Genomic DNA, 15,443 nt, shown 5'->3' on the forward strand with positions numbered 1-15,443 from the left:
ACCTCTATCGCTTCAGGTTCAGACTTTTTACAACGGTGTGAACCCCTCAAGAAGGCAACTTATCGATGCAGCTACCGGTGAAACTTTAAACAACAAAACACCTGAAGAGGCTTACGAATTTATTGAAGAGATGTCACTAAATAATTATCAGTAGCAAGTCATGTGAACAAAGCCGACAAAAGCAGCTGGTGTTTTCAACCTCGACCCGGTCACCATGTTATCTAACCAGGTAGAACTTTTAAATAAAAAGATTGATGGTTTGTATGGTTCTACTCTGGTACATCATGATAAGGTCTGATTCAAATGGAGGAGGAGTACACAACACAGAATATCTATCCCTGAACCCTAGCACTGAGGAGGAACAAGTCAACTACATGGTTAATAACTCTAGACCTCAAAATAACCCATATAGTAACACTTATAATGCAGGTTGGAGGAACCATCCCAATTTCTCATGGGGTGGTCAAGGAAATCAAAGGCCACAACATCCCCCAGGCTTTCAACAACCACCTTACCAATAAGAGAAGAAATCGAACCTTGAAGCGATACTTACAAAATTTATCTCGGTGTCAGAAACTCGTTTTCAGAATACTGAAACAGTGCTTAAGAATAAACAAGAAACGATTCAAGGGCTCGAAACTCAAATAGGACAGCTCGCGAAGCTGATATCTGAACTACCACAAGGTGGCCTACCAAGTAACACTGAAACTAACCGAAGGGAGCAACTTTATGCCATTACTATACACAATGACGAAAGGTTAGCTGAAGCTGAACCAAAACCGAGGCAAGACAATATGGAAAATAAGGGAAAGGTTGATGTAAGCAATGGTACACAGAAGCCGATAAGCAAGGAATATAAACCTCGTGTACCATACCCTAAGGCGACAAGGAGAGACCACATGGACGAACAATTCGGTGAATTCCTTAAATTACTAAAAAAGTTTCATATTAACTTACCGTTTATTAAAGCTCTTTCACAGATGCCAAACGCAGTAAAAATTTTAAAGGAGCTCTTAGCTAATAAACGGAAGTTAGATGATGCGTCGCATGTGGAACTAAACGCAGTTTGCTCAGCCATTCTACAGAATAAGCTACCCAACAAGTTAAAAGATCTAGGGAGTTTTACGATTCCTTGCTTAATAGGTAGTTTAAATGTTAATAATGTGTTAGCTGATTTAGGGGCGAGTATTAATGTCATGCCCTATAAAATGTTTAAGTAACTTGGTCTTGGGAAACCCAAACAAACTAGGATGAATATTCAATTAGCAGATAAAACAATTAGAATTCTGAGGGGTATTATTAAAGACGTGCTTGTCAAAATTGATAAATTTATATTCCCGGTTGACTTTGTTGTTCTAAACATGGATGAGGATAGTGACGTACCTCTAATTTTAGGAAGGCCCTTTTTAGCAACCGCCAGAACTATCATAGATGTTGGTATAGGTGAATTGATACTTCGTGTAGGAGATGACATGATTACACTTCAAGCTCGTGATTCTACTAATATATCTAGTAACCAAGACTATTGTTTAAATTCTGTTAACTCGAGAAATATTATGGCTCAAACTTATTTTTAGGAAACCCCTAGGAAGAATGTGATGGAGCTTCATTCTAATCCATACCATAAAAACAGTGTGACTTGCGAGGAACGAAGATTACAAATCGATGAACTAGACAAATGGCGAACACATGGCAAGAAGAAACCAAAAGCACATAATGAATCTAAGCAACACCATGATGAGTGTAAGAATGAAACAAAGCAATTTAAGGTTGGGGATAAAGTATTGTTAGATGAAAAGGACCCCCGAATTGCTACTTTAGAGCTTTATACAAACGAAGCAACTCCTTTCACAGTACTGAATGTTTTCCCATACGGTACAGTCAGGGTAAATCATTCTCAATTTGGCATTTTTAAAGTAAATATTACTTGACTTAGACTTTATGTGGATAATAGAAGTGATAGTAAAAAGGAGTAGTCTCAACTCCGTGATCCGCTGTGACCATGCGAATAAGAGGTAAGTCGAGCTTAGACTCTAAATAAGCGCTTCTCGGGAGGCAACCCGAGCACTAACACCACTAACTAGTGTATTTTAGCTATTTTTTGTGTTTTTGATGCAGGAACAGTGACCCACATGGGCGTGTCCTTGGCCGTATGGAAATAGGGCTATGAAATCCCCAAATATTGAGCCACACGGCTTGCGATAAATCCACACGAGCATGTGACACGGCCGTGTGAAGCACACGGCATAGACACACGGGCGCGTCCTAGGCCATGTGAAAACTGGAGCAAAAAATTTTCAATTTTCAAACAAGTCAGAGAGTTACACGAGCAAGACACACAGTCGTATGTTCAGACACAGGCATGTAGGATACCACATAGGCATGGGAGAAGTGAATAATGAAGAACAAGACCGTATAACACAGCCATGAGCACCACATGGCCTAGACACACGGGTGTGTCCCCAGGCCGTGTGGCACATAGTCATAAAAATTTCGCGACTAACACGGGTAATAGTCAAACCACACGGGAGTGTAACATGGCCATGTGGCCTATCACGGACCTCTCACGACCGTGTCCCCCTTAAAACTCCCAAACCTAATTTCTAGTTTGTCTTCTTCCTCTCAAATTTTCCCCCCCCAAACCCTAGCTGCCGCAGCCCCTTCCCCCACCGTTCGGCCACCCCTAGCTCTCATTTCTTCTTTACTTTTCTTTTCTTTTATCCCTTCCCTCCCCTCTTCCCTCTATTTTCCTTTCCTTTTTCAACTCCTCACTGCAAAACCCACGCCTCTATAGTACGCCGCACGACCTAACTCCCCACGCCTGTGTCCTTCCCCGCTCACCACCATCGGCCCGCACTAGCTCTAACTGCGCTCCTCTCACGATCGGCCACCACCACCGTTGGTCACACTTTCTTTACCCATTTTTCCATCATCTTTATTATTTATTTTTATTTTTATTACCATTGTTATCATTAATATTATTTCTTTCTCTATTATTTCCTATTCTGTTATGATTATTATTTGATTTTATTGCTTTACTTACGTCTAATATGATGGTTTAGTGAATCTGGACATGTTGCTTATTGTTTTGGGTTGAGTTTTGCTACTATTTTTATGTCATTATCTTGCCAATCTGTTTCTTCAAGTTTACTTGTTTATTTATTTATGATCATTATTAGTCTTAATTCAGCTTATTAGGTTTCTATTTGGTCATTGGCATATTGATTATTATTTTTAATTCGTCCAAGTTGTTGAGCCGAATTGATTGAATCCTTATGAACTTACCTATTGTGCTGATTCGACAATTTGATTTCTTTACTCTCTTTCTCTCAGGTACATCATGACAAACACACGAGGCAAGAAAGCTGTCGTCCCAGCTTCGAAAAAGCGGAAAAGCACATGCACAACCTCCTCGAGCACTTCGACCGAAGCTCGGCACCCTGTACTTCGATTCTCGTCAGGCCCACAGGACGACCTATTTCAGCTACTTCGAGCACGACCATTAGGAGTGGGACGTTGTATTGATTCGGCCGCTTTAGAACAGGTCTAACTTGCTCACCTTGTTTGATTCCATCTCGATACTGCCCTGTGGGATCGGTTTTTTACAATCATCGAGCCCACCTATTCAGAGTTGACCTTGGAATTTTGCACTACGTTCCATCTACAGTATGTGATGAATACAGATGACGAGGCTGGTACTATTATTTTTAGACTCGGTGGACTCGTAAGACACATGAGTGTACCGAGTTTGGTGCTGCTTTGATCCTTCACACGGAGGAGTTCATGGCTTTCGAGAACTTTTTACAACTTCATTGGCATATACACTACTTGCCCTCTTGTTGTTGGACTGACCTTATGGTGAATGTTGTTCTCTATGACGCAAGTCGCTCAAAGGCGACTTCTCTTCCACTAGCACTATGTTACATCCATGCTATCCTGGCTCATACCTTGACTAAGAGGAAAGAGAGCACCGGCGTTGTTAGCACCGCCGATGCTTACTTCTTATAGAGCATGGCGACTAGTCATGTATTTGACTTGGCTTATTTTATCGCCCTCGCTTTTCGCCACCAGACAGATCGCTATAGGAGGGGTCCCATTTGCCTTGGACCCTACGTGACTCGCCTCACTCGACACTTCGGCCTCTTTAACACTTTAGAGATGTCATCGACACTAACACTAGTAGGCCAGATGTCTTCTCAATGACTAGCATAATCCATATGAGAATGATAGAGCGACGCTGTGGATTCGACCCCCCTCAGTACAGACTCGTTTAGTCCGATGACCAAGATGAGCCAGAGGACATTAATGATGATGTCCCTTCCCCTCACGAGGAGCCACCCCCACCACCATCACCGAGTCACCGACCTCCTGCTGCCACTTTGACAGATTTATCCAAGCGATTACTCGCTTTGAGCAGCAGTACTTTGAGTGGTTCGACAGCATCGATGCCACTCTTTGACAGATTTGCCACCATCTCCACATCTCTTCTTCGGCATCGTCAACCCGCGAGGCATCTGATGATGAGGACCCTTGAGTCCACTTATTTTACTTTTATTTTTATTTTTATTAATTTCAATTCTATTTTGTCTCTTATTTATTTATGAAGACTTATATTTTCTATTCTGAACCATGTTTATCTTTATAATGATTATCAAGTAATCCCTTAATTCTCTTCCACAGTGGTGTTTATTTTCTTATTAGTAACTCAGAATCATGCCTTTTATTCGGCTTTCTCCACAATTCTTGCTTGCGCTCTTTCAAGGATTTCATCCAAATTCAGGGCAGTTTCGTTCCTCTCCCTCTCTTCTGATATTATGCTTATATTGCTATTATCTATCTCTGTACATTGAGGACAATGTACATCTTAAGTGTGGGGAGGTTATTTATTTGATTATCAGAAAATCCCTGAATTTTTATCTTGTTTTCAAATAATTTTCTCATATCATTATTAGAGTGAATCTTGATTGATTTATGATTTTTATTGATATGTTTTGAATTAAATCATAGGTAACTGTGCATTGATTGTTTAAACTTTAAGACACTATAGGATAAAACATGATAAGTCGACTTTTGAGAATTAAAATTTCTAGGTTGTTTCCCTGAATCGAGGTATGATCTTGAATATTTGAATTTACAGGATTGACATTGAATACCCATAAATTTCGTGAGATTTAGAGCCTTTTAGAGCTTATATCTTTCTTGCTTACTGATTATTTTTTTGAGTATGTCAACATTGATTTGCTATTCTAGAACTTGCACCGATTATACATATCTAGACCACACCTTTGATCTGATATACTAAAATGATAAAGGCACTTAGGTTTTAACCCATTTACCCCACAAAAAGCCTACCCACATAATTGACCCCTAGTGAACTCCTTTGAGCCTTAACTATTATTTCTCGACTTTATCCCTTAATTTAAACCCATAACTTATCCTTTTTTGATTCATTAAGAATTTTTCCCTTTTTATTGACTCCTTTTTTATCGAGACCTAATTTGATTAGTTACCTAATTATGTTCGTTCATTCCAATTGCTGAATTATTTCTCATTATGTATTCTCCATTATTGTTCTTATTCTTAAAAAAAAATTGTATATTCATTCAAATTACATATTGTTCTAAAGAGCTTGGATAAGTTAAAGTTGTTATATTGAGAAAAACCTCACATCATTAGTTTTGGATAGTTCGAATTCTGGAACTTTTTTGTACTTCAGTGATTAGCTTTATTTTTTCTAAGTTTGGTAATCTATTAAATTAATCTCGATTCTAACCCTCTTTTGTAGCCTTTATCCACACCTTTAATCCAAGCCCCATTACAACCCTGCTAAAGACCTTTTGATTTGCATATCATTTCATTATAGTGGTGGAGATTTGATTTTCATGCAAGCCTATGGTAGTAACTTTTCATGTCTGACTATTGAGTGCTTAATTGTTGAACCTTAAACACTTTGAGTGATTTGAGTGAATCATTAGTGAGGATGTCAACCTTGTTAATTTGGAATTAAAGGTGATTACTTAGATAAAGGGGGATACCTATGGTTTTATGTTTGAAATGCTCAATTTAGATTATTTGAAATTTTAATATTCTTATAGTTAAGCTTTTAACGTATAATTACTTATGGATTATTTCGAACATTATTGATGAGAATTATAAATTGAGAAGGATTTATTTTAATTGTGAGTTGAGGATTTTGCTTGAGGACAAGAAAATGTGATAAACTGTAAATTATTCATATTTTTACCCCATGTTTAATTCATTTTATGGATGATTTCTCATTAGAATTGGTGAATTCGATGCTCCTAATGCTTTAATTTCATGTTTTATACTTAGGAGAGCATAGGAGAGTGAAAGGAACGAGAAACGAGCAAAAAATAGAGAAAATGGGCCAGAGTATGAACTTAACACGGCCTGGACTTCCTCACACGTACAGACCACATGGCCGTGTCAATCTGGCAGAATCGAAGCACGACTTACATGGGTATAGCACACGCTCGTGCCATTTTAACAGGCTCGAACATGGCCTGAAGTAATCGCACACGGGTGTGTCCCTGCCGAGCCCAAGTTAAGTCCAATTCGGAAAAGGCCACTTTTGAGGGCTCATAGGCATTCCAAAGCCTATAAATACACCCTAGAAGAGGAGAAAAGAGGATACACAGAATAGGGAGTAAGGAATTACTCCAAGGAAGCCGATTGATTCATCTCGGAAGCCGGATTCATCATCAAGACTGAAGATCTCTCCTCAATTCCCCTTCAGGAGCTTTAGGTTTTCTTTTTGTTTTGTATTATTTATTTTTCTAAGATGTTTTCTTATTTAGTTATGAACTAAATCCCCTAAATACCTAAGGGGAATGAAACCTTAGACGAATCTTGTTATTATTTTCTGAATTGTATGATAAATATTTAACTTGTTCTTAATTATGTGTTCTTAATTCTTGTTTTGATATCCCAAGATACTGATTCAAGATAAGCTCTTATTCAGAGGAGGAATAGACCCTGGCTAAGAGTACATTTATCATAATTAAGCGGAGTTGATTGCGCGCCTAGACATAGGGTGACAAGATTTTGCCGGATTAGTATGAAACCTAGTAAAGGGATCCATAGATCGAATTAATGCAACCTTAGAGTGTTAATTAGAGAAAAGTCTCAGTTATTCAATCTAGGGATTAGACGTTATTAGTCTTGAATAGGGATAATAACATAACTTAGGGATCTCTACGGAACAAGTTGAATGATTAAATCGTCCGATTCGGAGCCAGAATAACAAGTAAAGTCTAGGTGGATTTTTCCTTAGGCATTGTCTTAAGTCAATCGATTTTTCCCGAAAGCAATTTCTCCAATTCTTTTCTCTGTGAGTTCATAGTTTAGATAATTAGTTAATTAAAACAAAATCCCATTATTCTTAGGCTAGATAATAAAAAGACAGTCATTACTAGTACTTTTAGTTCCTTTGGGTTCGACAATCCGGTCTTGCTAAAACTATACTACTGTTCGATAGGTACATTTGCCTACATCGTGATAATAGTTAGTTTCAAGAATGATTAATTATAAATATTTAAAACATATCACGAAATAACGCGATCAAGTTTTTGGCGTCGTTGCCGGGGAACTAAGATATTAAGAACGCTTAATTTTTATTACTTTAGCCATTTATTTTTCTTGCAATTTAATTTAATTTTGTTATTATTTATTAACTTACTTTTTCTTCTCTTGGCAGGTTTTCATAGTTTATGACCAGAAGAAAACCGTCGGGACCATTACTTTTCGACGAAGAAATCGACCGTATAGTTCGTAGAAACCAAAGAGAAATAAGACGCAGCTTAAGATACACGGAGAACGAGCAAGAAGACGATACTTAACCCCCAACCGAAGAGATGGCTGAAAACCAAGAATTAGCTACCTCCTGCAATTACGGCTAATCAAAATCCTGCTCCACGCACTATGTATAATTATGTTAAACCTTCTTTAACAAAAACTGAATCTAGTATAGTTAGACCTGCTGTAGTTGCAAATACTTTTGAATTAAAACCTAACACTATTCAGATGATACAGTAATTTGTTCAGTTTGATGGTTTGCAGGATGAAGATCCCAACGCTCACTTAGCAAACTTTCTGGAATTTTGCGATACATTTAAAATCAATGGCGTTTCTGATGATGCCATTCATCTTTGGTTGTTTCCCTTTTCATTGAGGAACAAAGCTAAACAGTGGTTGAACTCGTTACTATAGGGGTCAATTACTACTTGGGAAAAAATGACCGAAAAATTTTTACTAAAATATTTTTCACCGGCTAAAATGGCTAAATTACGTAATGATATCTCTTCTTTTGTACAGATGGATTTAAAAACACTCTACGATGCATGAGAGAGATACGAGGACCTTTTGAGAAGGTGCTTTCACTATGGGTTACCGCTTTGGCTCCAAGTACAAACATTTCACAATGGTCTAAATCCTTCGAATCGGCAAATGGTTGACACAGCGGCGGGCGGAACCATCAACAATAAAACACCGAAAGATGCCTATGAGTTCATAGAGGAGATTTCACTGAATAACTATCTGTGGCAAGTCATGAAGACAAATCCAACGAAAACAGCCGGCATTTATAACGTCGATTTGGTCACCATGCTCTCTAATCAGGTAGAACTCTTGAATAAAAAGATTGATGGTTTTCTTAATTCTTCACAGGTTCACCCAGAAATGCAGCGCGAAGCAAGTAGCGGTGGAACAAACCATTTAGGATACCAACCTTATGGCCACAGCATAGATAACGAGCAATTAAACTACATGGGTAGTAATCCACGACCTCAAAACAATCCATATAGTAACACTTATAATGCAGGTTGGAGGAACCACCCCAATTTTTCGTGGGGCGGTCAAGGAAATCAAAGACCACAACATCCTCCGGGCTACCAACAACCACCCTACCAATAGGAAAAGAAGCCAAACCTTGAAGAGATGCTTGCTAAGAGTACATTTATCATAATTAAGCGGAGTTGATATCGCGCCTAGACATAGGGTGACAAGATTTTACTGGATTAGGGTGAAATCTAATAAGGGGATCCATAGATCGAGTTAATGTAACCCTAAAGTGTTAATTAGAGAAAAGTCTCGGTTATTCAATCTAGGGATTAGATGTTATTAGTCTCGAATATGGATAATAACATAACTTAGGGATTTTTATGGAATAAGTTGAATGAATAAATCGTCCGATTCGGAGCTAGAATAACAAGTAAAGTCTAGGTGAATTTTCCTTAGGTACTGTCTTAAGTCAATCTATTTTTCCCAAAAGCAATTTCCCCAATTCTTTTCTCTGTGAGTTCTTAGTTTAGATAATTAGTTAATTAAAACAAAACCCCATTATGCTTAGGCTAGATAATAAAAAGACAGTCATTACTAGTACTTTTAGTTCCTTTGGGTTCGACAATCCAGTCTTGCTAAAACTATACTACTGTTCGATAGGTACACTTTCCTACATCGCGATAATAGTTAGTTTCAAGAATGATTAATTATAAATATTTAAAACCTATCATGAAATAACGCGATCAAAATGCTTAAGTGTGGAGATATTTGATAAACCATAATTTATACATATTTTTACCCCATGCTTGGCATATCTATGGATGATTTTTCCTTGTTTTTATTGAATTTGATGCTCTTAGTCCTTTAAATTCATGTTTTACACTTAGGTGAGCATAGGAAAGCGAAAAGAACAAGAAACAGGCCAAAAACGGACAAATTGGGCCTAAATCAGTGTTTCACTCGGCCTAAGCACTACCATACGGGTGATCCACATGCCCGTGTGTGACACACGGGTAGACCACATGCCTGTGTGTCATGGCTGTGTCGACATTAATCCAAATTAGAATTACACATGGCCTAAGCACCTTTATACGAGCGTGGCACACGGCCGTGTCCCTGTCAAGCCCAAGTCTAGTTTTACTCAAAAAAGGCTAATTTTGGGCTATTTTGGGCATTCAAAAGTTTATATAAAGACCCTAAAAGAAGATTAGAGGGGACACGCAAAGTAGAAGGCAGGGAAGTACTCAAGAACAGCCATCAGAATCACTTCGGAGGTAGGATATATATCAAGCCTGAAGATTTCCATCCAATTTCCTAGAAGTTCTTTGGGTTTCTTTATGTTTTGTTGTTTTCCATACTTTGAGATGTTTTCTATTATTATCATGAACTAAACTCCCTAAATACCTAATGGAGGTAAAACCTAAGACGAATCTTATTACTTTTTGATTTATATGATAAATATTTTTTCTTATTCTTAATTGTGAGTTTTAATCCTTGCTTTAGTATTCTAGGATATTAATTCAGGTTTTTGATGTGCTTATTCAGTGGAGGAAAAGTCCCTGTTTAAGAGTAGATCATTCATAACTAAGCGGAGTTGCATGCAATCCTAGAGATAGGACGACATAAATCTGTCGGATTAGATCAAATCTAATAAGGGAATCCATAGATCGAGTTAATGCGACTATAAGGGTTTTAATGAGAAAGAGATTTCAATTAATCAACCTAGAGTCAGTTGTTTGTAGTCTTCAAAGGGATATTAACATAAATCAGAGATTTCTATGGAATAAGTCAAGTGAATAAATCGTCTAATTCAAAGGTAATATGTGAAGTCTAGGTGGATTCTTTCTTGGATATTGTCTTCTCAATCGGTTTTTCAAAAGTATTTTCCAACCTTAATCTTTGTCGTAATCTTAGCTAATTAGATAATTAGTTTTAAGTAAACATTCTCTTAATTTTTTAGGCTAGATAATAAAAAGATAGTAATTACTAGTACTTTTAGTTCTCGTGGATACGATATTTCTGGTCTCACCATAACTATACTACTATTCGATAGGTGTGCTTGCCTTAAGTTGAATTTTCAGTTAGTTTCACGACCATCATGTACCCTTAAGTTTACCCAATCATTTAACAATTAGTGAAGAGACACAGCTTGAATATAACCAATGTGGACTAACAATAAATTTGACAAACTCGGAAGAAGCATTAGGCAAAACAATAACCAATAAAAAAGAAAAAGCAACAGTTAAACATCCAATTACCTAAAACGAATAAACAATTAGTAGAGAGGACCAACTTGAATTTAAAGGCTATGTATGTAATTCAGAATTGAATTGATATTTTATAACAGGTCTTGATAAATGATAGCTAGTTAACGAAAACATTAAAATGCAAAAGCATACCGTTGCAGTTGCCTAGATAACCTTCTCGTGCGTATGGCCACACATGATATCATCCTACATTGCAAATAGCATGACATCGAGAAATTTTGGTCCTCATTTGGTCTAGCTTTAGTCCTCTTTATTAGATGTTCATCAACCCAAGTTTCAAAAAGAGCGTTCATCTCTTTGGAAGCATGCTTCATGAATTTGACTTGCAAGCTCCAATTATCCATCCATTTCAGAAACAGAACTACTTCTGAAATCGCATTAAAACCTATCAAATACGAGAACTGTTTGTAAACCTTCATCACAAGATGCGCTTCCTTGTCGTCTTCACCCTCAGCATAGAGAAATATCTCTTCCCTGTAACTAATTTTCGAATCATGTTTAACTTTAAGCTTTCCACACATTAAGATGGCCTCCTCATTTTTCTTGCAAAAGGAGTACAAATCCTTCACCAACGCAGTCACCTCCGATACCCTAACATGCTTTAGCCTTGCTAAGTTATGGGTAGACAAAAGTTGAACCACGATAAACTTACGTATCTCAGGCCAAAATGGTTCGTACGGAGCAAACCCAAAGCCAGCGTGGTTGTAAGAGAGGTACTTTCTTGCATTTGATCCTGGGTAAGTGGCTAAGACCCGGTCATTAGTGGTTAAACATTCTTTAACAATTTCATGATTGCTAAGGATAAGGGTTGGGAATAGGCCAAATCGGATCATGAAAACAGGTCCATATTTATCTGCCATGGCCCAAGGGTTCGAGCAAGGGTTGGTTAGGTGGCAAGCAGGTGAAGGTGGCCTATGATGGGCAAGGCACCTGATACTTGTGGGGCATGTAATTTTCCCTCATCATACTTATGCCTTTCCTCCAGATGGAGTAAAACATCAGCAGTCCTAAAGGAATCCCAAGGATTGCTGGAAGATAAGATGAGAAATCCATGATATGTATGGCAGAGTAACCCTGTTATTATTACAACAGGAGTAAAGATGTTGGGACTCAACTAGGTTTTGCTACGATTTTAGTAATATTGAAGCATAAGATTGAAGGGCGAAGATTAAAGAATGAATAATGGAAGTAAATAAATGACAAAAGTTTTACTATATATAATGACAAAATAAGATTAAAGAATGAATAGTGAAGGAAAGTTTTACTATATATATATTGCAATAACATAACAATATCGCCATAGAGAAAGAATTGTATAAAATAGGGATATTATCAATTTCCAATAATTTCATGTCATATCAAGAATTTCATCCTAAATTCCAAAATTTTCATTTTCATTTGATTTTTTTATGATGAAAATGCTGATGTGGCATTAAACTATTCGAAAAGGGATACAGATGACGTGGTGTAACTGTTTCATACAATCTTTTCCCTATTAGAATAATGCTGACGTTGGTGATTGACCAAAAACAAAGGAAAAAGCTGGCAGTGGCGAGGTGACCCTCGCTAAGTCAAAATTGTGTTTTATTATTACCAAAAATAGCTACTCAAACTATACAACCTTTTCCATTTAGATGAAAGAAAGTAGGTAACTTTTTATCAAAAAAAAAAAGAAAGAAAGAAAGTAGGTAACTAAAGTTTTATTCCATTATTATCCAAATTATTGGTGTAGAGGAAAGATATAGTTAAATTTTATATAAATTATTTCAACTGTTTGTCTACTTTTATAGCATGTCTTTTTCGTTTTCTCCATCTACTCTTGTAACACTTTTTTTTTTGTTTTATCCAAAGTGTTTTCATCTTGATAGAAATTGCAAATCTCAATATTGTTTATGGAAGGAGGAGTCATGGCAAATATAGTTGGAGGAGGGGGAAGCAATAGGAGAGTTTTAGTTTTGTTTGGTGGGTAGTTTCCTGAGATATGCGTGATTTAGTTCCAGTCAATGTTGGCAATGCTAGAAAACATTTGGCATCTGCTAGGGGGGTTTCTATCTTAAATCTAGGGTAGAAATAATTTTTTTTCGATTTTATTATGAGGTTGATGTTGAATGTGTAATAGATGGTAGCCCTGGACTTTCAATAACCATATCTTGAGTTTTCATCATTTGCAATAGGGAAAGGATCAAATGCAAGTCCTGTTATTTTTGTCGATTTTTAGGTTTAGAATCTGGAGCTATTGAATGGTCTCTTTTTAGAACCAATGGCCAAGCAATTTGGAAACTTCATTGGTGCTTTTCTGGACTATGATGGTAAAAGTGTAAGTAGGGGTTTCTGGAATTATATATCGACGCGAGTTAAAACTGATGTGGGAGCCTTTGAAGTGGAAAAAAAGAAAATGATGGTTCTGGATCGGGAGACATCTATGCTCAGTTTAGATATGAATGCCTATCATTTTTTTGCTTTTTGTGTGGCCGACTGGGTCATAGTGAAAGTTACTATCTAATTCATTTAGTGCACAAGAAAATGATGGGATATTTTCCTATGGGCAACCCTTGGACAAGTTTAGAAGCCATCTAGTATCTGGCTTTGGGATGAAAGTATAGATAAAAATTGTTCATTTGGAGAAATTAGTGGGGATAAGGGGTTATCTCTAAGAGATTTTTGAAAAATAAATTTTTATATTTCCTTAAACTTAAGAATTAATTTGGTTGGAAATTCAAAAATGAAAGTGGAGGGAAATAATGGGTTGTGAATCAGAGGACATTCAATGGATATGGTCGATGGGAAAAACATCCGCGTTGGCATCGGATTGCGACTACCATTTTTTTTACAGCAAGGATTAAGTATCGTTCTAATAATTCACAATTTACTTAATCGTGGAGTTAGTCAACAATAAGTACAATGATTGAAAACTCCTTGTTGTATACTCATTATGAAAGCAATTCATCTAATTGTTTTGTCCAATGACCTCGTCATGTATGTGTTACCCTCATATGATATCCTTGATTCATTTGAGTTAAATTCGTTCACTTAATACAATCCTATTTTATCTTGTTGTCACCATTGTGTCTTCTTAATGATTAATATGATTACTGTCAACAAATGACTATGAAAAATTACTTGTTTGAGAACAAGCAACCCATGGTCACATTCCATATTTATCAATCCATACAATGTCAATGGGAGGGTACCGTTAACACTTTAATTGAGCTATGAATTCCATTATTGCTAGTAAAGTCATACCATACACAAGTTATGTACACAACATAGGTTATGGGTTTAATCATCATTAGAGCATAAGCCTCTACTTATATTAAAGCGTATGAGTTACATAATGTAACACCCCCACGCCCGAGACCTTCTCCGGAGTCGAGCTTGAGGTGTTACCGAACATAATTTATCGAATTAAGAACTTCGAATCATTTATTTCTACATTCACAGCTTTCTAGCTACCTGCGTCACAGTTACAAGAAAAATCATATCTCAAGTTACAAAACTCGAAATCAAGATCCGTAAATTTTCCTTAAATCTAGACTCATATATATATATTTAATAATTGTTTTATAGAATTTTTGGTTAGGCCAATTAATACATTTTATTAGTTAAAGTCACCCCTGTTTCAGGACTTGACTAGACTGACCTATGTTTACTACAAACCATATTTCTCTCTATGGAAAGTTTATATTACTATGAAGTTTATTTATTCCGAAACTAGACTAAATAAGGATTCCAGGAATATAAAATACACCACCTAATTATTTTTTTACAATTTATGGTAAATTAATAAAGTTGGAACAGGGGATCCAGAAATTGCTCTGGCCCTGTTTCACTAAAATTCAAATATCTTATAATATATAATTCCTTTACTTGTTTCATTTGTTTTATAAGAAACTAGACATACTAGGATTCAATTTCATATTTAATCCATCACCAAATTCAATTTCTATGATTTTTAGTAAATTTTCAAACTCATGTCAGTGTTGCTGCAATATTCTGTTTATGGCAAATTTCATCTTTTCATGAGTTTTTATGATCTAGATAACATATTAAACTTCCATGACATCAAACATGATCTAACTTAGCATTTTCCATGACTTATCATTATTAAGCATTTTCTCAACCAAATCATGGCCATATCACAAAATTATTTACACAAAATAGGTGTATTGCTATACATGCCATACTTAAGTTTTACAAGCCATTTACCAAAAAGAGTCCTTCGGATAGTGTGATCGAACCTTTGACCTGTCCCGATTCCTAAGCCGGCTTGTTCAAAACTACAATAAATGAAAAGGAGGGAGTAAGCATAAATGCTTAGTAAGTTATATGCAAATAACAAGTAACATAACAATACAATTATACCAAACAACCTTAGCA

At 36.6% G+C, this 15,443-nt stretch overlaps 1 protein-coding gene across 1 annotated transcript; it reads right to left on the reverse strand.

Moving 5' to 3' along the window:
* Positions 1 to 11,179: 11,179 nt before the first annotated feature.
* On the reverse strand, positions 11,180 to 11,926 carry LOC107955794 (xanthotoxin 5-hydroxylase CYP82C2-like). Its single transcript, XM_016891594.2, has one exon. It carries the CDS (start codon positions 11,924 to 11,926, stop codon positions 11,180 to 11,182), a length of 747 nt encoding a protein of 248 aa, XP_016747083.1.
* Between the last annotated feature and the right edge of the window lie 3,517 nt (positions 11,927 to 15,443).

This window comes from Gossypium hirsutum, chromosome A07 (genome assembly GCF_007990345.1).
Source record: "Gossypium hirsutum isolate 1008001.06 chromosome A07, Gossypium_hirsutum_v2.1, whole genome shotgun sequence".
NCBI classification, from domain to species: Eukaryota; Viridiplantae; Streptophyta; class Magnoliopsida; order Malvales; family Malvaceae; genus Gossypium; species Gossypium hirsutum.